General features: G+C 39.5%; 1 protein-coding gene across 1 annotated transcript in view; it reads left to right on the forward strand.

The window, feature by feature from the left end:
• Positions 1 to 26,819, forward strand: part of dcc (DCC netrin 1 receptor) — a 248,505-nt gene that overhangs the window by 204,167 nt on the left and 17,519 nt on the right. The window contains exons 23-27 of the mRNA XM_068335320.1: positions 1,037 to 1,199; positions 1,858 to 2,081; positions 2,160 to 2,276; positions 7,337 to 7,486; positions 18,883 to 19,191. Coding sequence (XP_068191421.1) covers positions 1,037 to 1,199; positions 1,858 to 2,081; positions 2,160 to 2,276; positions 7,337 to 7,486; positions 18,883 to 19,191 — 963 coding nt within the window. The remainder of the gene's footprint in view (positions 1 to 1,036; positions 1,200 to 1,857; positions 2,082 to 2,159; positions 2,277 to 7,336; positions 7,487 to 18,882; positions 19,192 to 26,819) is intronic.

Genomic DNA, 26,819 nt, shown 5'->3' on the forward strand with positions numbered 1-26,819 from the left:
GTTCGCAGCTGAGTGTGAAGCGGTTGGGATGAGAATCAGCACCTCCAAATCTGAGACCATGGTCCTCAATCAGAAAAGGGTGGAGTGCCCTCTCCAGGTTGGGGATGAGATCCTGCCCCAAGTGGAGGAGTTCAAATATCTTGGGGTCTCGTTCACAAGTGAGGGTACGATGGAACGGGAGATCGACAGGCGGATCGGTGCAGCGCCTGCAGTGATGCGGACTCTGTATCGGTCCGTTGTGGTGAAGAAGGAGCTGAGCCGAAAGGCAAAGCTCTCGATTTACCGGTCGATCTACGTTCCTGCCCACACCTATGAATGAGATCCCGGATACAAGCGGCCGAAATGAGTTTCCTCCGCAGGAGATAGGGTGAGAAGTTCGGTCAACCGGGAGGGACTCAGAGTCGAGCCGCTGCTCCTCCGCATCGAGAGGAGCCAGATGAGGTGGCTCGGGCATCTGGTCAGGATGCCCCCTGGACGCCTCCCTGGTTCGGTGTTCCGGGCACGTCCTACCGGGAGGAGGCCCCGGGGACGACCCAGGACACACTGGAGAGACTATGTCTCCCGGCTGGCCTGGGAACGCCTATGGATTCTCCCGAAGGAGCTGGACGAAGTGGCTAGGGAGAGGGAAGTCTGGGCTTCCCTGCCTAAGCTGCTGCCCCCACGACCCGACCCTGGATAAGCTGAAGAGAATGGATGGATGGATGGACATATTAAATTTGTGTTTTGTTGTGCGAAACTTCCGCTGCCTAACGTCATGCTATCATCTCATCTCTTCTCATCTGATCTCCTTATCATATCTTAAATTAAATAAAAGATAACTTTTGGTCTAAGAAGTTCTTGAACATTTGAACCGGATTTTAATGTGATTGAATTTTGAAATAATGGAATAAATTTTCAGTCAAACATTCGATCTGTAACCTGAATTTTACGTCATTTGTATAGAAAGCCAAATTGCTCATTGATGATTTTTTTTTCTTCTTTTTGGCAGCTATAAGCCTTATAAGCTTTTCTTACTTCTCTTATGTTTGTATTTCAGAGTCTCCTATTGGTCAGATGCATCCCCCCCATGGCAGCGCCACCCCTCAAAAGAATAGTAACCTCCTGGTCATCATTGTGGTTTCGGTGGGAGCCGTCACTGTGGTTGTGGTTGTCATTGTGGCGCTCATCTGCACCCGACGCTCCTCCGCCCAGCAGAGGAAGTAAGTCCCGACTCCATATTAAAACACATCTAAATTTTTTAAAATAAAATAAAATAACAAAAATAATAATAATAATGATAATAATAAATATAATAAATGTGCTCTGATGTAAACTTTGTACCCCAGGTATCATCTGACCTGATTTCAGTCAACATTATTTTAAACTCCAGTTCATCAATTTTCACTTTTATTTTTATTTATTTATTTATTTATTTTATTCCAGCTCTTGACATTTACTTTACGATTGACTTCATTAGGTTTTGGTCAGAATAATACCTGAATAATGCAGTTTATAATAATGTGTTTTTTAAATCAGTCTATGAAGTTTCAGTGAACATGGTCACTCATAAAATTAAGGCCAAATATTGATAACCTATTTAAGTAGGTTTCAGTAGATATATTTTATTTATCAATCTCATCAGGCTTGAATTCAGAGCAGCATATCACTAAGAACATACAGACATTATCCTCTACAACACCGTATATGTTGTATTGTTGCTGAATTAGATAGATAGATAGATAGATAGATAGATAGATAGATAGATAGATAGATACTTTATTAATCCCGGAGGAATTAGGTTAATGATGGGGAGTTGGGTCTGCTGTTCTTCACATAAACATGTGCATCAACAGACGTTTTGTTTCTGATCATCTGTAGGAAGAGAGCGAGCCACAGTGCCAGTAAGAGGAAGGGCAGCCAGAAGGATCTGAGACCCCCTGACTTATGGATCCATCATGAGGAAATGGAGATGAAGAACATGGAGAAAGCTCCCAGCGTCGCCCCCTCCGGCCACGATTCACCTATTCAGTCCTGCCAGGACCTCCCTCAGGTCGCACACAGCCAATCGGAGAGCCAGATTGGGAGCAAGAGCAGCCACTCAGGTACAGTCAGTTTAATAAGAAATGTGTGAAACCACTGAGCTAAGAGAAAATGTGATTATTGATTGTGTGATGACACAGGAGCGGATGCTGATGAGGCATCCAGCAGCATCTCCACTCTGGAGCGTTCCTTGGCTGCCAGGAGAGGAACACGAGGTAAAATGATGATTCCGATGGACTCTCAGCCCAGCAACACTCGTAAGTAACTGAGCTGAGTTTTTTTGTTTCACTGTTTAATGAAAAATGTATGAAATGTTAATCACACATTATCATACTGCCTACTAAACATGATATTACAGTTCATGATGTACTGAAGAAGAAAAAAACTTTACTTTATCAGTCCCTTTGGAGTAAAGGTATATTGGAAATTTTACATTCATATATATATGCACATTCATATATACATTTGTATATACGTATACATTCATATATATATATGTGTGTGTGTGTGTGTGTATATATATATATATATATATATATATATATATATATATATATATATATATAAATTTGTATATACACATCACACGCATATAGAGTAGAGCACACACAGACAATAGTGGCCTATAAACATGTAACAATAGAGAGAAAGAGATGGTCGAGTGATGGGCAGCCATGCAGCAGTGTCCTAGGCAGAGCTTTTGTGGTTTAGTGCCTTGCTCAAGGGCACCTAGTTCATATTTCACACTCTACGCTTTGGTCCATGCTGGATTTCAACCGGCTACCCTCCAGTTCTCAAGCCAAATTTCTGTGGACTGACTGCCACTGGGAAAACATTTGCTCACCTTGAACCCATAACCCTGATATTATCAGTAACACGTTCAAGGTGGACACTGATCACAAAGGAATGGGAAGTATAACATAAGCTGACACATTTTCTTGTAATTATACAGCTATCTTTAGCTATGTAGCACAGTTAGCCGTGAAGAGACTGATTCCATTGAACCTTCAGGAAAGTTTTACAGTCATGCTATCAATTATCTGATAACTTGCTCACAATGATGAGCTAAAATCAATCAATCAATCAATCAATTAATCAATCAATCAATCAATCAATCAACTTTTATTTAAATAGCACTTAATCACGTCAACAGACATTTAAAAGTGCTTTAACAGACAGAAGAACCCAACTGAACCCTCCAGAGCATGCAGACGCGACAGCGGTGGGGAAAAACTCCTAAATTGAGGAAGAAATTTGGGGCAGGACCCAGACTCTGGATGGCAGATGACCTTGAATACTAAGATTTTAATAATTTAGTTTTGGATTCAAGGACCCTCCAGAGCAAGCATATGCGACAGCAGCAGGGAAAAACTCTTAAACTCCGGACAGGACCCTGACTCTTTTGGGCGGCCATCCGCCTTGACCGGTTGGGTGGAAAAGAAATAAAAGGAAGATCAGGACAGGGTCAGAGAAAAAGAAACAGAGGGAGAGTGGAAGATAGGCCAGATAGAGTCAGTGTCTTTATGGTTATAAAGACTGACTCTATTCTTCAAAATGAAGTGTTATCAAAGAGTTTATTTCATTGTTTTTCAATTCTTATTTTTGTTTTGTATTAACTTGCTAATGGTCCAAATTCATTGAATAATCATTTGGAGTCAACCTGTGCATAACATTAGTGTGATGTTAGACACAGGTTGCAACGACAACAGGGTCAATATAGTGAATTATATGAATTAATCACATATAACGTGTTTCATATGTGGGAAATTCTTCATCCAGGATCACATAGATTGTACTCTAATTTGTACTAAATGTTATTGTTCATTGCATATGGTACATCACATGATTTGTCTGCAGCAGTGAGGAGTCAGAGTGTCAGCGGTTTATCTAGCTGCCTCCCATTTTTTCTGAGAGTTTAAGATTAAAAAAAAGTCTTTCAAGCAAGACAGAAGAGAAAGGAGGGAACACTGGAGAAAAAAAAGCTGTCACAGTCACTTTCTCACGCAGATAATTATCCTGTATCTTCCTTCAGATTGACTCAGGGGACACAGGAGAGGGAGAGCAAATGAGGAGAGAAGGACGAGCAAAGGGGAACAGGGAAGAGAAAAAAAACAGAAATACAGTTGTGTGAACTCTTGTTGAGTGTTAAATGACAGTGTGTGACCGGGGTCATGAATCTCTGTGTAAGTACAGCACAATGAACCCTTAACTCCTGACCTCCCTCTGGAGAAAGTCTTGCACAGGAAAATATGACTATTGTGCGGTTGACCTGTTCGTATATCATATTTCATATTACTATGGGATGGGTTTACACTGACGTGGGTTTAATAAGTATTTCCTATCCTGCCGTAACTCCTGCGTTGCTTCCTGTGCACCGGTTCTCACTTTAAAGCTGTTTTCCTCAGCATAAAATTTTCCCCGCTGTAAAACTGTTAATCGTGGTAAGAAGGGCTGTTTGGCGATGCAGCGGTAGTTATTGCTGTTATTTTGGGTATTTTTCTCAATTTATTGAAATGTTTTTGCTGTTTTTATTGTCTTCATTGTTGGTGTTGTAGTTGTTGTGGTAATGTTTTTATATGAGCAGGAGACAAACCAGGTTTACAGGCTCTTTTTTTAAGAGTATGACTGAGCGGGTTTGATATTTATTTCCGTACATGTGACCTGTCTTTCTGTTTGTTTGTTTTAAATGCGTATGTGCGTGTGTATCCCTGTATGTGTGAGTGTGTGTGTGTGTGCGTGTGTGCGTGTGTGTGTGTGTGTGTGTGTGTGTGTGTGTGTGTGTGTGTGTAGGGTGGAGGAGGTACAAGAAGAAAAGGCTTCAGGCTTTCTGTGTCGACACGCACACGTCCTTCACTCTGATGTATTCTATCCCCTTTGGTTTCTCATGTTTTACAGCTCATATCATTCATTTTATTTTATCCTGATGTCATCGTTCAGTCAGAAGAATTTGTTCTCTCTCTCTTCTTTCCATCTGAGCTGCAGATGTGTTTCTCGTTGCTGTCAGAATTTTTTTTTCTTTACTGCATTTAAATGTAAAAGTTCAGAATATATTCCTCCACGGTGAAAGCTGTTATTTTCATATGGATCATTGAATATTTTTACTTCAGTTGCTTTTATATTTTTAATTGACAATGAAATTTAAAAAAAAAATCTTTGGCCTGACAAAAGAAATCAATAAATAATTGTCATCCTTTTTTTCCTGTGCGGACTTTTGATGCAAACCTATTATTTAAAAGTTATAGTGAAACATTCTGATGATTAAAACAGTACATTTTAATAGTATTTTCCATTTAATTAACAATGGAGCCTTTTAGCAGCAGGGCAAATATTGCTTCATTGGTCTTTTTTAGGGCAAAGTGACACAAAGGTCACTTAGCACCGACTTGTCCATCAGAAAACTACCTGTAATCCATTGATCCCATCACCAACTGTTTTTGGTGATGTGCCATTTCTATCTTGTTGTTTCATTTGTCTTATAAATGTCTTTGTTTTTCTGTTTTTCCTTTATTTGTCTGTCTTTGTCCTTTCTTACTTTCTTCATTTTTAGTTTATTCTAAGATTTATCAGTAATTTCAGTCCAAAAGCATTTTTGATTTGCTCGGTTGATCTACAAGAAAATTGATTGATGGATGGATGGATGGATGGATGGATGGATGGATGAATTATCTGCCCCCCCGCTTCCTGACACACACACATCCATTAACCTGTAACACATTGCCTCACTGCACCAAACCCATCAATACTTCCAGTCAATACCAATATTGATTAGACTGACTCATCTTTGGACATCCCACTGCTGTAATCAAATCCAGCTTTTCTTTAAATGATCACATACACACACACACACACACACACACACACACACACACACACACACACACACACACACATACACATACTGACAAACACACACCTCCGAAAGCTGGTGATCACAACATCCAAATCATCAATACTCACCAGTGAGTACTGGTATTGATCAGAATTCAGACCAAAATCAGGATGCACCTCCTTCCGTTTGGAAAAGCCTTGCAGAAATGTTTCACACAGGGGATGAATTAGGGATAATTCTTTAGACAGGTTCAGCTACATCCGGAATATTTTAAATGCAGCAGTCAACATGTAAAACCTGCAGGTCTGACATAGTAATTTAATATAAGAAGGAGAAGATAAACTAAAATAAAGCTTGAAAACATTTTCTTCTCAGTAACAATGAGGTCTGGGATTAAAATCTGATCTTTTAGGTTTATTTTTGTGATTTGGATATTTTTGAAATATAATAAGAAAGAATTAAATCATGTAATGAGGGCATTGGAAGCCTGATGAGCCCCGTGCATGGCTTCATAAGCTTTACCGCACATTACAGTACTTTTTTTTTTTTTTTCACGTACAGAAAATGGGAAATACAATGTGTTTCAGTTTTATTTATTTATTTACTTACTTATTTATTTTATTCTATATACTGGATTAATCCCCGCAGTGAAAAATAAATAACAAAATAACATTTATTTATTTTTCACTTACAGAAAATGGGAAATACAATGAGGTTCAGTTTTATCCAATACTGTCATCAATCCATGAAACAACACACCAGTGACTGACACGGTTATTCATTTCAACTGTGACACTGATGGAACGACGTCTTTGTTCCTGCTAGTTGCCTGGTAACCTAACGGTGACTGTAGGGCTGAAGGAAGTCACAACCTCAATAGTTTTCACTTTCGGACAGGCTGGGGTGGGGTGGGGGGTGTTCTGCCAGCCTGTTGCTGCTGTGCTTTCAATCCACGCTACACTTACCTCCTGCTGGCCACAGCTCAATATTTAGTGCAGACGTTAAAGTGCTATTGATCGTCTCATCTACCTTCACTTAACTTACACATGTAAACATAAAACATTTCCAAGAAGTTCAAACTATTCCTACAACAGGACAGACAGAACTGTGACTGGCTTTGAGACAAACAAAACACTATATATATATATATATATATATATATATATATATATATATATATATATATATATATATATATATACACTGTATATTTTTGCGTTAGAAGAATTACTACCTATACAATGCTCTTAATATCCCTTCAGGGATCAGACTAGTATACAAAAACACACACACACACACACACACACACACACACACACACACACACACACACACACACACACACACACACACACACACACACACACACACACTTTTTTCTGTCTATTACTGAGGCGTCCCTGCCAGTAACCCTCTGTGACACCTTTGATATCTGCTTTTGGTTTATGATTTATTCAATACAATTTATTTTCTTTATTTTTGTGACAGCGGTGGTCAGTGCCATCCCTGTGCCAGCCCTAGACTCCTCTCAGTACCCTGGAATCCTGCCTTCACCTTCCTGCGGCTTCACCCACAACAAGTTCAGCCTCAGACCGATGCCTTTTCCCAGTCTGACAGTGGACAGAGGATACACACCAGGTACTGTAATAACACCACTGTGAATGTTATGGACATACAGCTAAGGCAGAGACACACAATGGATGTTGGCCCAATGCAGAGTTCATTTTAGCTCAAAAAAGTAGTGCATCCCTGGGATGCACTGCAACAAAAATGTGTGCATCCCAACATGACATTTATGCATCCCAAAAGTAATAACAGAATATACGGTAAAAAACTGTGTGCAAGGATTGAGTTTAGCCAATAGTACAAACTTAAAATTAAGTTTGTTTAGTTTTTAATGATATTATTAATAATGTCATAACTGTTTGTTAAGTAAAAAGAAAAAAAGAATAAATTACATATTATTTTTCATCAAAATGTTAGAAATGTTGTATCAGAGTAAATTATTTGAGCATAGAGAACTAACCTCTTTACATTTGTTACGTCTGGTGATTCGTCTGCAAGGATGCTTAATGCCTGAGATGCCTGCATTTTTCTATTAACTCTTTTTCTGCGACTTCGGCCAAACTATCAAAAAGTAGGCTTTCTGTAACGTACGAGTCATAATGCATGTTTTGCTGCTTAAAGAGATCCACATCAGGTAGACCAATGTCACGCATAAGTTCAATGATACTTTTAAACTTGTTGAAGGGTATATCTTCAGCAGCCATCCATTCCACAGCCTTTAAAAGAACTAAGTTTGCTTTATCCTCCTTGGCATTGGGTTTTGCAGTGCATCTCTTTTGGTCTTCTTGCAGTGAGGGGATATCCATGACCAACATGTATGAGTTCAGTTCAGCACGGAGAGTTAAGGTGGACCTCATGAAATTTCCGTTGTTGTTTTTTTTCATCTCAACAACGTTTCATAGTATGCTGAATTGTGATTCTGATGTGATACACACTCAATACACAGCCCTTAACTTGAACATGATCCACGTTCATTAAACTGATGAGACATACTGTAGTGGAAAGTCACAAAGCCCCATCCAAATAGATTTTGAATGCAAAACTTTATTCCCTGGACAATGAAGGTGCCCTGGTTTGCTTTTGTAACATCTGTGATAGTGTATTTAACTAACTCAAGAAATAAAATAAATCACACCTGTCTTAAAACTGGTTTGAGTTGTTCTGGAGCTCATTATCAATCCATTTGAGGATGAGAGCAACAGGACAGTTAAATCAATGATAATCTATGATAATCTAATCTGTACAAAGCACTGCTCAAAGCTCGTGTTAGACATCACACTAGATCTTGATGCTGCTATGTCACACTTATGTTGACATGCTAAAATCACCCACTGGAACAAACTGCTGTCCCCTTGTGAAGTTCAATGTGACCAAAACAAAAAAATGGATGTGGTTTTGCAGAGATGGAACTTTGTTGTTCAAATATATAGGTGGGGATACAACGCTATTTACATTGCTACTGTATACATCAACACAGGTTCTCCTCTCCACTTTGTCCTCCTTGCACTTCCTTTTCTTTTGAGCTAAATGTTAAATGATATGATTGGGTGCAGCAATTCAGTAATTGGCGTTTTCCTGGTTGGCTTGTATTAGTAATTTACCAACAGCTGAGAGACAAGGAGAAACTTCAGCATCATTGAATTAACAGACACACCAGGAGTACTGATCACTGCAGGCAGAACTAAGGGCGCAGTGGGGGAACAGCTCAGTAAAGAGAGGCAGATAAAGAAGATGACATAAACTTTACAGCACAGAAACACTGAGGCAATGAGCTCCACTAGTAGATGTAAATGTAACTAGTCCTTAATGTTAAATAACTGAATTTATTACTTATTCAAGCTACAAGCATTACAGTTACAGAGAAAAAACATGTTTGTTTGTTTCTCTGTTATAACATAAATCATTTTAATTTGTCAGGTTATATAACCCACAGAACTCCATCAATCAAGGATCAAACTATCAATGAATAGAGAAAAATAACATCAAACACAAGTTAGGACATTAACTTTGTTCAAAACGTTTTTGTCGGAGTTAAAATGGGCTGAATTATTGCATTGTGGGAAATGTAGTGTTGGTCAAAGCACACTTTTGACCTATTTATTTTTAGACACTCTGACCTTTAATGCTCTTGCGGGACACATAAAATAATGTTGAGGTTTAGTTTGACACGTGTTGTTCTGCAATAATTTATTGCGATATCTACAGCATCACTCTGTCAGTGCCTGATTTGACTCTGGTGAATTCAGTTTATGTTTTTGGTCTCTACTTTATTCAAACACATTGAACTCTCGTTGGGATCACAGTTTCTAAAGATGTCAAACATGTCAGGCTGAATTTTGAGAAAAATCTCTCTAAACGATGCACAAAACATTAGAATATTTCTTTTGAATGAACTGTCATAAAAACATGAAGTCTGGGATTTGAATATTTTACTCAGTATAAATCTTATATACGAGCATCAATGAAGAGACGGAACACAGTCATAGATAACAACAAAGTTTGAAGTTTCTCTGATTAATATTTTAATATGTGATGCGTTACTGGTGGAGACAAATCATCTGCAGCCTGTTGTGTCTAAAAGAAGAAGGTTTGTTATTTTTACATCAACAATTTATCTAATTAATGGACTGTGATCAAGACAGAAGATTTATCTTGATCCTTCATTAAAGTCTCACAGAGATTTGCTGGTTGCTGACGTTAACTGTACCCTTGGGCAGAATAAAGATCCTCTTTGCTCCAGATGGATCTAGTTAAACTTTTCTGACATCTGGCTAGGAGATTCATGGATATATATTACACATGGCTTCTTTGACATTCAAACAATACAATCGGATTGTAATGGAGGACATTTAGGCTGTGTTCAGACTGACAGCCAAAATCTGATTTTTAGCTCATCCAGATTGGGAGCGGATGTCTCTTTTTGTAGTCTGAATGGACATACAACAAGAAATCCGATTTTGCAGAAGGACACCTCTGTCCCAACATCATTGCTATGGCAACCATTGTTTTGTTTTTTTTATAAAAAAAAACAACTGTCAGATCGGTCAACAATGTAGCCCAGTCTGAACAGAGCCAGATTGCATTTGGACAGTCAGCCCTAAAAATCAGATATGAAAGGGAATCTGATTGGAATCTGATTTGCCTGAAGTCTGAACGCAGCTTTAAACTCAGAGAAAAGCATAAAAGCAACATCATTTTGAAGAGGAAAAACTGAATGCTCGATTTATTCCCCCGCAAATAATCTTCTGCATTACTGGCCACATTTCCACTCAATGTTCCAGACTCTGTTTGGATTAAGGTACTTCTCCGGAGCTCATTTTCTATTAGATGATAATATCCTTTCATAAACCATCAAATACAGGAATGAGAACTTTTAATACATGCTCAGCTAATTATAAATTATAACAATAAACAAACAAACAAGCAAATATAACACAGTGATCCAAAACAAACAAACAAAATAGAAAAGGTACCACATGCTTTTACCAAGTGGTAATCCCAAAAAGAACAAAACTGGGCGAGGAGTGGCGAGGAGTGCATGTTCATAAATATTTGAATTATAAAGTAGTAGAAAATATGAAATCATTAAGTTGATTAAGTTAAGTTGAGAAATGGTAGAAATAAATACATTTATGCTTCACCCTACTCCTTTTTTGACGTGTGGGAATCATTGCTTTGACTTTTGTTATTGTTGTTTTGTCTACTTTTATTGGTCTTGGTTTGTTCTTCTGTTCAGTCTATTTTGTTGTTTTACTACTAAATGTACAAAATTAAAATAAAACATTCATGCATTCATTCATTCATTCATTCAAAGGTGAGTAAAGTCAAGAAAAGTAGAGGCAGTACCGCATAAAACCTTGTCTTGTGTCAAAGAGAAATTCAACATGCATGTGTACATAGGAGCGCTGCGATGCTCTGGCAATGTGTCTGAATGAATGAATGAATGAATGAATGAGCAAATGAATGTACATATGAACTATACGACTAAAGACCTTTCCATCCATCTTGAAGATAAGATGATTGTAATCATCTCCTCTTCAGCTGCTTATCCCCTTTGTGGCATAGGGGTCTCCTCTGGCTATGGGCAAGATGCTCAACACAGATTATGGTTAAATGATCCCTTTGTTAGAAATCATAAAACTACATTGAAAGAAAAAATATATTCAGACTCTCTTTAGACAATCTTGTTTCTTTGTCTGTGTCTGAACTGTGAGGCGCTGCACTAGTTTGAGCTCAGAAAACACATCAGTACTCATTTACAACCAGTCGGGGTAAGAGAAAGCCCCACTGAGGGGTCATTTAGCAGTGTGATTCAGAGCCTCTCATCACTGTTGGGATGGAGATGAGAGCTATTCTCAAATAGGAGGAGAGGAGATGAGTGGAAAGAGACTGTTTTTAGTTTGTTCACTCCTCTGTGTTTTTCAAAATGTGTCCAGATTTTTATTACATTACACTCTATTCCCATAGCCCAATATTACAGTATTGGAATTTACAATATATGTAAGGTGATGCCAAATTGTACAAGTTAATTCTATTTTTTTATCAATAGAAAACATTATTTATTGTATCATTTAGCATTAAATACAGATGCAACTACTTCCATTTGCATGTCTTGCCACAGAGGTAATGCTGCCACAATTTGGTGCGGATGTGTACCAACATCCTGCAGATAGCATATGAGTGAAGTGTGGACAGTAGTCTCCTCTGTTATGCTTACTGTTTGTATGTCGGCAACAACAAATGTGACTATTTTCCAGGATACACAACTTTCTTTAAAATATGACCTCGTGATTTATTGAGTTAAAGATTGAATAATTTTTAAATACTGTATATATATATTAAAAAAAAAAAAAAAGTCCCTCTCACCCTTGTGGGGTGGTATCTGTGTGTCATCCTCAAGCTCGGGTCCTCTACCAGAGGCCTGGGAGTCTGAGGGTTCTGCGCAGTATCTTAGCTGTTCCTAGGACTGCGCTCTTCTGGACTGAGGCTTCAGATGTTGTTCCAGGAATCTGCTGGAGCCACTCTTCCAGTTTGGGGGTCACTGCCCCAAGTGCTCCTACTACCACGGGGACCACATTAACCTTAACCTTCCACATCTGTTCCAGCTGTTCTTTCAACCCTTGGTACTTCTCAATCTTTTCGTGTTCCTTCTTCCTGATGTTGGCGTCAGCTGGAATCGCCACATCTATCACCACTGCTATCTTCTGCTTGTTGTCCATCACCACAATGTCCGGTTTGTTAGCCAGTAGCTGTTTGTCGGTCTGGAAGCTGAAGTCCCACAGGATCTTAGCCTTGCCGTTCTCAACCACCTTCGGTGGTATGTCCCATTGGGATTTGGGTACTTCTAGTCCATACCGGGTACAGATGTTCCTGTACACTATCACAGCTACTTGGTTGTGCCTTTCCATGTATGCTGAGCTGGCGAGCATCTTACACCCTGCTACCACATGCTGGACTGACTCTGGGGCTTCTTTACATAGCCTGCACCTTGGGTCAGATCTACTGTGGTAGATCTTGGCCTCTATTGCCCTTGTACTTAGGGCCTGTTCTTGTGCTGCCATGATCAGTGCCTCTGTGCTGTCTGTCAGTCCAGCTTTATTCAGCCATTGGTAGGTCTTCTTGATATCAGCCACTTCCTCTATCTGACGGTGGTACATGCCGTGTAGGGGCTTGTCCCTCCATGTTGTCTCCTCCTCCTCCTTTTCCTCCTCAGGCTTCTGCTGTCTAAGGCATTCACTGAGCAGTTCATCTGTTGGGGCCATCTTCCTGATGTACTCTTGGATTTTTGATGTCTCATCCTGGACAGTGGCGCTGATGCTCACTAGTCCTCGGCCTCCCTCTTTCCGCTTAGTGTACAGCCTCAGGATGCTGGACTTGGAGTGAAACCCTCCATGCATGGTGAGGAGCTATATATATATATATATATATATATATATATATATATATATATATATATATATATATATATATATATATATATATATATATATATATATATATAATAAAATGTCCCTCTCATCCTTGTAGGGTGGTACATGTGTGTCATCCTCAAGCTCGGGTCCTCTACCAGAGGCCTGGGAGTCTGAGGGTTCTGCACAGTATCTTAGCTGTTCCTAGGACTGCGCTCTTCTGGACTGAGGCTTCAGATATTGTTCCAGGAATCTGCTGGAGCCACTCTTCCAGTTTGGGGGTCACTGCCCCAAGTGCTCCTGCTACCACGGGGACCACATTAACCTTGACCTTCCACATCTGTTCCAGCTGTTCTTTCAACCCTTGATATTTCTCAATCTTTTCGTGTTCCTTCTTCCTGATGTTGGCATCAGCTGGAATCGCCACATCTATCACCACTGCTCTCTTCTGCTCTTTGTCCATCACCACTATGTCCGGTTTGTTAGCCAGTAGCTGTTTGTCGGTCTGGAAGCTGAAGTCCCACAGGATCTTAGCCTTGCCGTTCTCAACCACCTTCGGTGGTATGTCCCATTGGGATTTGGGTACTTCTAGTCCATGCTGGGTACAGATGTTCCTGTACACTATCACAGCTACTTGGTTGTGCCTTTCCATGTATGCTGAGCTGGTGAGCATCTTACACCCTGCTACCACATGCTGGACTGACTCTGGGGCTTCTTTACATAGCCTGCACCTTGGGTCAGATCTGCTGTGGTAGATATTGGCCTCTATTGCCCTTGTACTTAGCTTTATTCAGCCGTTGGTAGGTCTTCTTGATATCGGCCACTTCCTCTATCTGACGGTGGTACATGCCGTGTAGGGGCTTGTCCCTCCATGTTGTCTCCCCCTCCTCCTCTTCCTCCTCAGGTTTCTGCTGTCTAAGGCATCACTGAGCAGTTCATCTGTTGGGGCCATCTTCCTGATATACTCTTGGATTTTTGATGTCTCGTCCTGGACAGTGTCCCTGATGCTCACTAGTCCTCGGCCTCCCTCTTTCCGCTTAGTGTACAGCCTCAGGATGCTGGACTTGGGGTGAAACCCTCCATGCATGGTGAGGAGCTTTCTCGTCTTGATGTCTGTTGCTTCTATCTCCTCCTTTGGCCAGCTTATGATCCCAGCGGGGTATCTGATGACAGGCAGCTCGGACCTTGTTCTTACCATTCAGCTGACTTCTCAGGACTTGCCTTACTCTCTGGAGGTATTTGGCTGTGGATGACTTCCTTGCGACCTCCTCATGGTTGCCATTAGCCTGTGGGATTCCAAGGTATTTGTAGCTGTCCTTGATGTCTTCTATCCTGCCCCCTGGTAAGTTGACCCCTTCAGTTCTGATCATCTTGCCTCTTCTTGATACCATCCGGCAGCACTTGTCTAATCCGAATGACATCCCTATGTCGTCGTTGTAGATCCTGGTGGTGTGGATCAGTGAGTCAATTTCTCGCTCATTCCTGGCATACAACTTGATGTCATCCATGTAGAGGAGATGGCTGATTGTTGTCCCTATTCTTACAGTCTCTGTGTACTGCTCTGTCCACCAGTAGCTGGTGCTTGGCTCCCCTGGTGTTACTACCAACTCCTTTCTGTGCCCCGCTCATATATTGATCCATGTGCCTACTCATCTTAGCTGGATATATATATATATATATATATATACACACACACACACACACACACACACACACACACACACACACACACACACACACACACACACACACACACACACACACATATATATATATATATATATATATATATATATATATATATATATATATATTATTAGTACTGTCAGGTGATTAAAAAAATTATCTAATTAATTACAGGATTTGTAATTAATTAATCTAATTAATCACATTTTAATGTCATACCTGCTAAAGGCCCCCAAATAAAGAATTTGAATTCTAGGACATTACGAAATTGTAGTGGATGACGAATCAATCGAATAAACCAAGAAGAGAAGATTTGAAATCCACATTTTTATTGGTTAAATATGCTTTATAAATGAAATTCAAAAGAAAAAAGGCCAAGCACATCACATCAGCAAACCAATTAGGTCAGGTGCATTTCTCAAAAATGCAATACAAATACAGTTAAATCAAATAATTAAAATTCAGAAATAAAATAAGGCTGAGTCTCAAATAGGCACATAAGCAGACTCTCAATCAAAATGAATACTAAAGCTGACTCAATACAGCAATTCAAAATGAATAGTATAACATGCCTCTAAATAAGGCACATCAATTGTAAGATGCCAACAGGCTTTACCTTTAAAATGGCAAGATAACGTTCAACTCTGTGTCCTTGACATGTTTTGCATTTAAATGATACGTTAGGCTGGAGCTGCTTCGGTGATATGAAAATTCTCTTTTACAAAAGGTACAAATCACTGCGTTTTTGTTCTTTTTATAAATAAACTTTCCGTCCAAAGGTCCCAGTGGGCTTGCCTAGCTCTCCTGTGTCGCATCCGTCTCTGTTGTCAGTCACTCTGCTTTTGACTAGTGGGGCAGGTAGGAAGTGACGTCACTGCAGCCTACGGGTCCCTTAATGGGCCAAATTTAAAATGCTTATGCATTGACTTGCCACTCACGATTAATTGTGTTAATTTTTATAGCGCGTTAATTTGCAGCGTAATTAATCTAATTAATGTGTTAAACTGACATATCTATCTATCTATCTATCTATCTATCTATCTATCTATCTATCTATCTATCTATCTATCTATCTATATATATATATATATATATATATATATATATATATATATATATATATATATAAACACAAAACATATATAGAAGTATAAGGAGATTTTCAGTTTTAAAATTACATTCATTCACAAATTACAAGATAACCTTGTTGACACAAAATCCAGGAAGAAAGAAGGATTTTTTTTGTTTTTTTTGTTCCCTTCGGGAAATTATTTTTTCTATTCTCGGTCTTTTCTACTTTCACACATGTATATATACAGGCCCCTCCACACACACACACACACACACACACACACACACACACACACACACACACACACACACACACACACACACACACAAACAAGGTGGCCTGTAGGCATGCAATTAGGGAGAGGGTGATGGTAGAGTGGTGGGCAGCTCCTTCATGGTGCGCCCTAAGAAGGAGTTGTTGGGGGACGATGCCTTGCTCAAGGGTACCTCAGTAGTACTCTGGAGTTAAACTGGAATGTCTCCATCTGCCATTACACACACTGACAATTTTGGTCCAAATGGGTCTTGAACCGGCGACCCTCCGGTCCCCTGCCCAAGACTGAGCTACTATAACATAAAAAAAACTGCAGTCAGCATTTCAAAACTAAAGCAGTCAAAGTCAGAAAATACCCTATAGTAAATATTTTAACGATGAATTCTGAAGACTGTGTTCGTTTCTAATCCTACACTTTAGGCCTAGAAACTAAGTCTAAAGCTTACACTTTACTGTATATCAATCTCAACTGGTCTTCATACTCCAGTGTTCCTCCATGATGAATCATGTAAAGATCACACAGCCGTACTGGTCTACTCACACAGCCGTACTGGTCCACTCACCACAGAGAAGTCTCCTGGTCTCAGCTCAGATTGTCCTTAGAGAGCCAATAAGAACAAAGGATGGAATGGATAACTGCATCTATGTCCCAGTAGATTTATCTTGTCTTCAGAGTCAATTCCATTGAGAAAATGTCCAATCTGTCAAAAATATATGAGTAGCTTCCTCAAACTACATTTAATTTATGACAATACAGTCAAACCTCGGTTTTCAAATGCGTCTGTTCTCGACCAAATCGGTTTTCGACCAGAAAATCAGAGAATTTTACGTCTCTGAACTCGACCAAAATTCGTCTCTCGACCAAACCGAAAGAAGCCGAGTGTACCTGAACGCGACTCACTTGGGAGCAGAGTGAACTCGAATGCCCATGATGCTTCCTTCGTAGCGCATTCGTGTTCAAAGTTCGATAGGATATCTTTAATTAAAATAAAACACAGTGTCTGTATCTACCCCTTTTTATTTATGGTAAATAGTATACGGTGCAGTTTATGGTGTAAAACAGTAAAAGAAAAATAGAAAAAGTTGTTTTTTAGACTTGGAATGGATTAAAATTATTTACATTAATTATAATGGGAAAAATAGTTTCGGATTTCGAACAACTCACTATTCGAACAGCCCTCTGGAACGGATTATGTTTGAAAACCAAGGGTTGACTGTACCAACAAAAGACGTGTTCAATGATGTGTAAACCTTTCAGTCACGATTCTAGCACTCTGCTCCCACCTAGTGTGGGCCGTTATCAGGTGCATCAACACCCGCCCAACACACACACACACACACATACACACACACACACACACAGACACACACACACACACACACACACACACACACACACACACACACACACACACACACACACACACACACACACACACACACACACACACACACACACACACACACAAAACCGCTTTGTTTTTTAATGCCACAGCATCTCCACCTGTTTCCTGTGGTGATGTTATCGCGACCATGTTGTTTTATTGAGATCTACATCATCTACAAATACAACCAAATTCCTTTAAATTCAATTCATTTTATCCCTGCTGTTTATTGGTGGCAGTGCCAACATTTTTAGCCCTTAAACAAGTCAGTAAATTGTAAGTAACTCATATTTTCTCTTGCCGCCTTGCCTCTCATGTCTTCCTCTTGTCTCCTATATTTAATGAACACACAGCAACTCTACATGTATTGACTCTCTCCATGTTTGCTCTGATCAGACTGGCAGTATATATGTTTCTACAGTTAGATGTACTTTTATTCCTTATATCACATTAGACTGTGTTTCTGCAGGCAGTCTGGTGCTTTTCTTTTCTGGGCAATAATCTTTCTTTCTACTTCTTTTTTCTCTCATATTTAGTCTGACAGAATAAAACTAAAACACCTCTCAGCGTGAAGACTTTGAGCCAACAAAGAAATGCCAAGACACTGAACAAAACCGCAAACATGGCAGAACGCGGGGTCCCTTCGTGAAGAAATGAACTGGTTTTAAAGAAATGAGGAAAACAGAAAACACAAAGATTTTAGACAAATATCACCATTCCATACACCAATTATGTTGGTATTCACTCATCCACATCGGGATGTTTATTTTAAAAATTCACGACACTACATGAAAGAACAATCTCTTATTCAACAACATGCAGTCTGAAAGATGTATTTTGTGTACAGGACATATTCTACAAACCTTTATAATGTTGTGAATCTAAGTGTAGGACATGACATCTAGACTTTACTGCACCTCAGTTCCTGTATAAAGGACATTGTGGGTCCCGTTGCCTTCTTGTATTCGTGAAGTGAACAGTGGAACGTTGAATCTCTCTTTTCTAGACATGTTTTTCCTATTAACAGACTATTTTTTCTGTCCTCTGTCCTCTAATCCCATCCTCACATTTCACATCTTTTCCAAACTCTTCACCACTTTGCTCGGACTTCATTCATCCCTTCATCCCCTCCTTCTACATCAGCAATGCCTTCAGACTCCTCCACCAATCCTCTTCTCCAGCAGCAGTCTCCGCCGCCACAGGCCCCCGCCCTCCTGGCCGGTTCCTCGGCCACAGCCGTGGAGCTGGTTCCAGGGGTCGGCCCGGTCCCAGGAGTTCCTGTTGCAGTGGCCGCAGTCGCTGCTGAGGAAGCACAAGCTGTGAGCAGTCGGACCATCCCCACAGCCTGTGTGCGACCCACACACCCGCTACGAAGCTTCACCAACCCACTGCTGCCACCACCTATGGGAACTATCGATCCCAAGGTGTACACCTCCATGATGCCCCCGCCCAGTGAGTTGAGCTAACGCTTTCAGTCTCTTCTGTCAGTGGGACTTTACATAATGTTAAATATAAAGCATAAAGTTAGAGACAGACATTTAATGTACTATTGTATTCAATCATTTACATCAGTATGTTACATGTTAATGAAACTACATGACAAAATATAACTTGACATAACACAACATAACCTGGAAAATGACGTTATTTTGACGTAACATAACATAATATGTGATTCACGTGGATAGTGGGATCTCAAACTCAGAAATGTATACTGTTCTAAAATATAATGGTGTGCAGTCTTACACTGCATACGGTCGCACGATCTAATGTGACATAACATTTTGGGAAACACAGAAGGATTATGGAGAAAATCGTTGCATCAAAGCAAAGTCAAAAAGCAGTATAAAATCAAAATGTGATCTGATGTGTTGTGATGAGAAGACATTCAGTTAAGATCATATTTGAGAGATGTGTTTAGAGCTGAATTTTATTTTATTGCTTTGTATTCCCCTAATATCCACTTGTTGCTGCTCCAAAACTGTCTGAAAATGAAAGAGCAAACACACATTTCTTTCCACAAATACATCAAGAGATATTTTTTCTCGCTTTGGAGTGCTTGGACAAATTTACTTCTCTTGACCTCTTCATCTGAATTTTGAGTGGTGAAATGTTCCTTTGTTTGAAAACAGGTCTTGATTCAGTCAAATGCTTTGATAGCAGCTTCCTCCTAGATTGGAATTTCTTTGCGTTGATGAAATGAAGACCGGAAAATGAGCGAAGATTATCACACCTGTTCACAAATACCAGTGAATGGTATTCTCTCTGCTTAATGGATGCATTTTGTTCCTTGTTTTATGCAGCGGAGCTTAATGTTTCAGCTTCATGCTGCTGCAAGGTGTGCATTAATGTGTATGTATGTGTTTGTAGAAAGGCATTCTATAACTGAACTAGACATTAGCCAGAGGGTTGCATCTGATATGGACTGACCTCTCTTTGTTTTCTCTCTCTTTTATGTCCATCTCGCTATATCCACCTCGTCCAAGGAGCCTTTATATTTGACAGAGTATTCCTCTCCCATATCAGTCTCTCACCACTGTTGGTTTTCATAGCCTTGAAAACAAGCTGATCTCAGCAGCTCCACTACTTTTGAATGAAATATTCTGACCTGACTGTCTCACCAACAGCTGAAGTGAATCACAATTATCATATTATTATGCAATCCTCTGCAGGGAAACCTGCAAATAATTTCAGATTTAACCCTGACACACATTTAAGCGATGTTTATATTGCTACATGTTAAATGCACCCCCCAAGTCAAACCATGGAAGTCCTGCATTGGAAACTAAAAACACAATATAATCGGGTCTATTGTCCTGGTCTCTACCCATGCCACTACAGGTTAAAGCTGCAGTATTAATATGGAGATACAAAATTCCTACTGAGTCAGCAATAACAGGGGTCCTATTATGAAAAACATTTTTTCAGGTCTCTACATATACATGCTCCTCACTAACCCAACCAACTCCTTGAGTCTGGAAAACAAATCCTTCATGCATCAAATAATTTCTGAAATTTTTGGCAGGACAGCATCATAACGATCCATTTGTTCAAAGCTCCCGTCTTGACGTGATAAAGGGAGGGATTTACAGAGTGATTGACATATCCTGAGCCATATTAAGTCATGTCCTCTCCCCGGATATGGGCGTGGTCATCCTCAAGGTGGAGTTTGTGTTCAGACTAAGGTAGCAGTGTGTGATAATGAACTGGCTCAGAGCTAGACATTGAAAGGTCTTCACAAGCTGTTGAAGTCAGCTAGTATTTGGTTTGGTTAGGTCATCTTCAGTCAGGTGTTTTTTTGTCTGTTTTTGTCTGTTTTTAATGAATGAAAGCAGCTTTAACTCTTTTAAGCGATTTAAGAGTTGCTTGTATCCAAACCAACTACAGTGCTCTTCAACAAACAGCCTCAGCCTTTATTTACAGTTAATCAACAGTTAAAATGAGTGAAGAAAAATGAGTGAAGACCATGAAAGAAATAAGAGGGAAATACGTAGCAACGAAGTTACTGAAAGTTTATGAAGCATTAGAGTAAGTGTGAGCGGACGGTAGCACAAACACGCTCAAGTGACGCATGTAAACAACTCCTGTGGGGGTGGGGGGGAGTGTTGATAGAGGGAACTCAGGGGCTAGACCCTTTAAACGAAGTGTCTGGACCGAAAGTGATTTGATCAATATTCAATCAAAGATATTGAGGACCATTGATAAGTTTGGGGCAAGACTTTCGAAATACAGTGCAGTTGGACATCTGGCAGCTGAATGACATTAATTTAAAAAAAAATCATAATATAGGACCGTTAAACAATGATAAGATGGGAAACTGTTTAAGTAATTCCACAGCTTAGTGTTTCTATATAGAGAATAAGTATGTTGGAGCATTTTCATCAGATAGGTGTCATCTTAATATGGATAAAAGCCATGTGAAAAGAGCCACATGGTTGCCGAACATTCTCTTTCTAAGAACCTCCCAGATCAGCAGGATGAAATTAGTACTCACAGATTTTACCTGTTTGACACAAATCCAGCATGAAGTGTGTGAGTCTGACGTTCAACTATGAGGCACCGGGACAGGAGGAGTCTGACCAGACAAACGTATTTGTTGTAAAATGTATTCACTCATCATCTCCCTGTGCTCTTTGTTTTGTCTTTGTTTTCATTTATACTTCTCTTATTGTCTGTGTTCTCCCTTTATGTGTCATTCTCTCTCTGCTCGCCTTCAGCAGTATGAACAGAAAATAAGAAAAAAACTCGCCTGCAGTATTTGTGATCCTTGGCCAGTGTGTGTTTGTGTAGGTGTATTTGTTGTGCTCTCTGTAGTCTATATATATATATATATATCTGTGTATGTGTGTGCGTGTGTGCGTATGTGTGTGTGTGTGTGTGTGTGTGTGTGTGTGTGTGTGTGTGTGTGTGTGTGTGTGTGGGTGTGTGTGTGTGTGTGTGTGTGTGTGTGTGTGTGTGTTTGTGAGTGAGTGGGTTTATATAGTTTCATTATAGTTTTGTTTACACGCCCAGGTGGCCTCAGATTAACATTGATTTTTGGCTCCTGGAAACCTTTAGCTTAGAAATAGCAAGCCCGCGGCAGGGCTCAGCTCGACTCCAATAGACCCCCACCCTACCCCACCCCACCTTACCCCCCACTTTCTCTGTGACCTACCACCGATCTTCCTCAGCAAAAAACACCTCAGAACCAAGCAATGCTGCTTCCATCAATCTCCTTCCTCCTTTAAATCCCTCTATCAAAAAGGAGAAAAACAGACTTATGTAGAAAAGTGTTTGATATTTTTGTTGGTTCACTTTATCACCTTTCCAGGCCAGACTCCTTCAGTGCAAGGAATGAGATATTTTTGTGGTTTAATTGTTGTGGAGACGGTGGTGAGTATATGGGGATCAATGTTTAAAATTGTGAGATGAAAGACGTTGTATTGTTACAAACGAGTCATCTCAGGAGGGCTTTGAGGGAATTTCTTAATGTCTTAATAGGTTAAAATAATAGCTTAAAAGAAATAAACTGAATGGTTATATTTATGCAGTGATGTGTATAATATAGTTATTTTCCAATTAACGTCACCGATTTTACCTGAAAAGGCATGCAGTTCTCGTGTGTCATGGTAGGGGGCACTGGTGATAACAGGATTATTTTTCCTCGGTTATAGAAGAAGTAACGGCAAACTACAATCTGTAGTTGGTGAGTCTCTAGCAGCCATTCATTTGTTTTCTGCTCGTTTTGCCTTACTATAAAAATGTAGGATAGTATATCTCAACTCAAAAATTGTTCGATGCTTTTGTTCAGGAGGAGCTTTGTAAAGATACTACTAAGAATATAAAAATACTTTGTAGGATGAGCCATAATCCAAACACATACATTTTAAACATTTTGGTAGAATGTGAATGAATCTATGGAGCCTGATCTGTTGTAAGGTTGTTGTTGTTTTTGTGCAGAAACTTCCAGGCCTACCATCTTACTATATATACATTTTTAAACTGAGACCTTTTTATCCTTTTAAAGTGACCCTCCAAAGCCCATCTGCAGACTGAAGTATGATAGTGAGCAGTTACTCACCAAAATTGGCCTGGATGTGCAGTTTAATGCTGAAAGCTGTAATGGGATTGTCTGACTAAATGTCTGATAGTGAGAAAAGACATTTCAGCCAAGGCTGGAGGCAGACGCAGAGCTTCCTGCATTGAATGATTTAAAGAGTACGCCTTCATCTCACCTCACAGGACACACATTATCACCAATGAAAGGCTTTAAGGTAGTTTAAAATGGTAATCTGTAACAATTGAGCAACTACGTAGGACAGAGGCAGACACTCTTTTATAGCCGTACTCTTAGCTTTTATTGTTTTCTAGAGGCTGATATATTCATCACCCAGCACTAAATGAATACAGGTTTTTTCCTGAAGGTAGCACTTCAAGAAATGCTTGATGCTTTACTCATCTCAACTCTGTATACAAATACTCCAAAGTACATAAACGTCATCTGATAAAATTGAAGCAGCATTTTGTTGTATGGACAACAAGACTCCACATCTAATTCAGACATATACACATAAAAAAGACACGTCTAAATCATACTGACTCATTTGATATATTTTGCAGATGTAAAATGTTTATGAATTAATTTATCTCTACATATATCAAATGTTAATCAGAGTTTTCTCTGTGTTAAATGATGTTTGATGATTTTAGCCATCAAGGGTAATTCAAAGGTGCATTACTATTGTTGTACTAAGTAAAATTGAGATGTCTCAAACTAACCAGTCATTACATCTTAGAGATTAGCGTCAAGGCAAATAAATCCTGTCAGTAATCCTATATTATACCATTATTTCAATGAATAGAAAGAAATGAAAAGTTGAACAAAGTACGTGTTAATATATATTTTTTTCCTGGAACCTTCACTGGAGGCCCAGGGGGCTCCCCTCAGGGTAGAACCACCTGATATCAAGAAAAGGGAGATGAGAGATGAATGAAAGAAGATGCTTCATAAGGGTTCACCTTTCACGCCTGATCTGGAGAAGAGTGAGAAAGAGACGAGTCAGATGTCAGAAAAGTGAAAACCACGATGGAGTGATGACAACGTGCTCCGAAACAATGATCACTCACAGTTTGCCGACTTGTTCAAATCAAATTAATTTTCAAGATTCAAACTCTTGAATTACTGTTATTATCTTCACATTGGAAGTCTTGACTTACTGTGAATATAGTTAATATATTTATAACTCCACCTTTGGGGAACACAATGAATCTGTGTTGCAAAGAAATTGTTTGATCAGGTCTTTATCAGTAGAAGGAAGCATTTGTGCACAGGGATTAATTATAGATTATCTGAAACGGCTGAGACCTTCCAGAAGTTCAGCGTTCAGCCTGTTTGTCTGACCAGAGATACCAACAGCAGACAAAGAAACCACAAACTATTGTGTGAAGTGGAGGAGATGTTGGTCCTCTCCCTCCAGACACACAATATTTTCTCAAAGACACTTTTCATCTTTAACTGTACAAACCATGCTGAGGATCAATAACCCCACCCCCTCCATCCTCACCTTTTGTTGTTGTAAATCTCTCCATCTTTACCTTCAACCCAGAAACACAGACATACACCATTGATGTGAACCCCAAAGGGCATTTCTCACCTCCACTCCAGCTTGTCTCGTAAATATATCCACCTTCCTGAGCAGACGAGCCCCTTCCCCCCCCTACACCCTCATCCCTCTCTGACAACCCCCCCGAGGGCGAGGCAGGCACCATGAAACTCTTTTATAGCTTTTGCCGCTGTGCTTCATCCTTCTATTCCTGCAGTTCTTTGTGTTTTTTTCACTGAACTTTTTTTTTCCTATTTCCTGGAGCTCAGCTTGGTTTGGATTTGGTCGAGGAGACCTGTGCTGAAAAGTCACACAAGCGTATTCGGTTCTGCTTAATTTTGAAATAAACTGACAAATTACTACACACATTCAGAGCTTCACACATTCAGAGCTCCACAAGGTCAGCTTGAGCCCATGGAAAAAAAGAACTGGTACTGAAAGTTACACACACACACACACACACACACACACACACACACACACACACACACACACACACACACACACACACACACACACACACACACATTATATATATATATATATATTGTATATATAATGTAAATCACATTGGATTATAAGAAATTAAGAAAATCAAAGGCTTTTATGTGGGAAAAATACTGTATATAATACACACACACACACACACACACACACACACACACACACACATATATATATATATTATTTTATTTTATTTTATTTTTCTCAACACCTATTTCAATTTTGCATCAATGCAGAAACATACAGACATGTTCAGGAAAAATGCGAGCTGCCATCTGGCACCTTTTCAGGGGCTTCCATGTTGATTTCATCCAGGCAATGTGAATCCACATGTTACAGCAAAATAAATAAATAACAAGATCAGGTAGCAGTTTGGGATTCCTGCTGTGAACGCCTGTCTGGAATAATCTTACTTAGGTAATCTTAAGTGGCTCAAATGGTTTTTAGACATTCATGTTATTATTTTTTGTGGACTTTCAAAAGGCAGAAGAGCTTCTTCTGTTTTTGTTTAGATGATGCATGATATTTTTTGGGGGTTTTTTTGTTGTTTCATTGGTGGATACACTTAACGTGTTCCATTTTGTGAGCTGTGGTTAAGAACTGTGATGAGAGTTGATTGAGGCTATTAGGATGAAAATGACATGACATTTTTTTGGTCATTTTTGGAAGCCATTAGTCTGTGTTATGAAAACTGTAAAGGCTAAATGAAGTTTCAGGCTAGCTGTAGGTCCTCTGGTGTAATCTGTTGTTATCGATGCAGTCCCACTGTGTTTTGTTTCACAGGGAGGAGAATAGATGTTTATTGATCAGGAAGTGAAGCAGTGTCGTGCATGAATAGAAGGGGATTGTGGGTAGAGTGAGCCAGAGGATTTGTTTAAAGACATCACTGGGATGTTATGGGAACCCTTTTGTCCTGTTCTTTTTTTTTTCTGTATCTGGTTTTTCTTTCCTTGGAAAGAGAAATACTTAATTTGACTTCAGTTTTTCAGGAAAAAATATTTTCCTGTTTATTCCTGTATTTGCTTGTGACAATGTCCATTGTTTCTTTAGGTGGCTTTATAAAAAAATATTGAGGGATAGACACTTGAAGCATGTCTGAAATGATCTAGTAAATTGATCAATGGACGCTTTATGAACCAACAGTTAATTGTAAAATGAAGCATCTTTCCTCTCTTCCTCCAGGCTGAGCAGTCAAAAGAAATGGCCAGGGTAAAAAAATGCTGCTCTGTTTCAATAGCCCTTGTCTTCTTCTCCGGTGATAAGGATTGCATTCATCTCATCAGACACACTTCAGTAATGAAGCTAAAACATTATGAATGGACACATTAAATGGAAACTGATGGATTGAGTGGATCGCTCAGGCCTTATCTATTCTCTGTTCAATGGTTCACTCGGCACTACAGCAGCTTGTTATCTAGATCAATCAATAGACATGATGCATTATCAGAACAAAGTGTTCCTATTACTACTCTTATGTACATCGGAATTCAACTG

The sequence above is a fragment of the Antennarius striatus genome, chromosome 15 (genome assembly GCF_040054535.1).
Source record: "Antennarius striatus isolate MH-2024 chromosome 15, ASM4005453v1, whole genome shotgun sequence".
NCBI classification, from domain to species: domain Eukaryota; kingdom Metazoa; phylum Chordata; class Actinopteri; order Lophiiformes; family Antennariidae; genus Antennarius; species Antennarius striatus.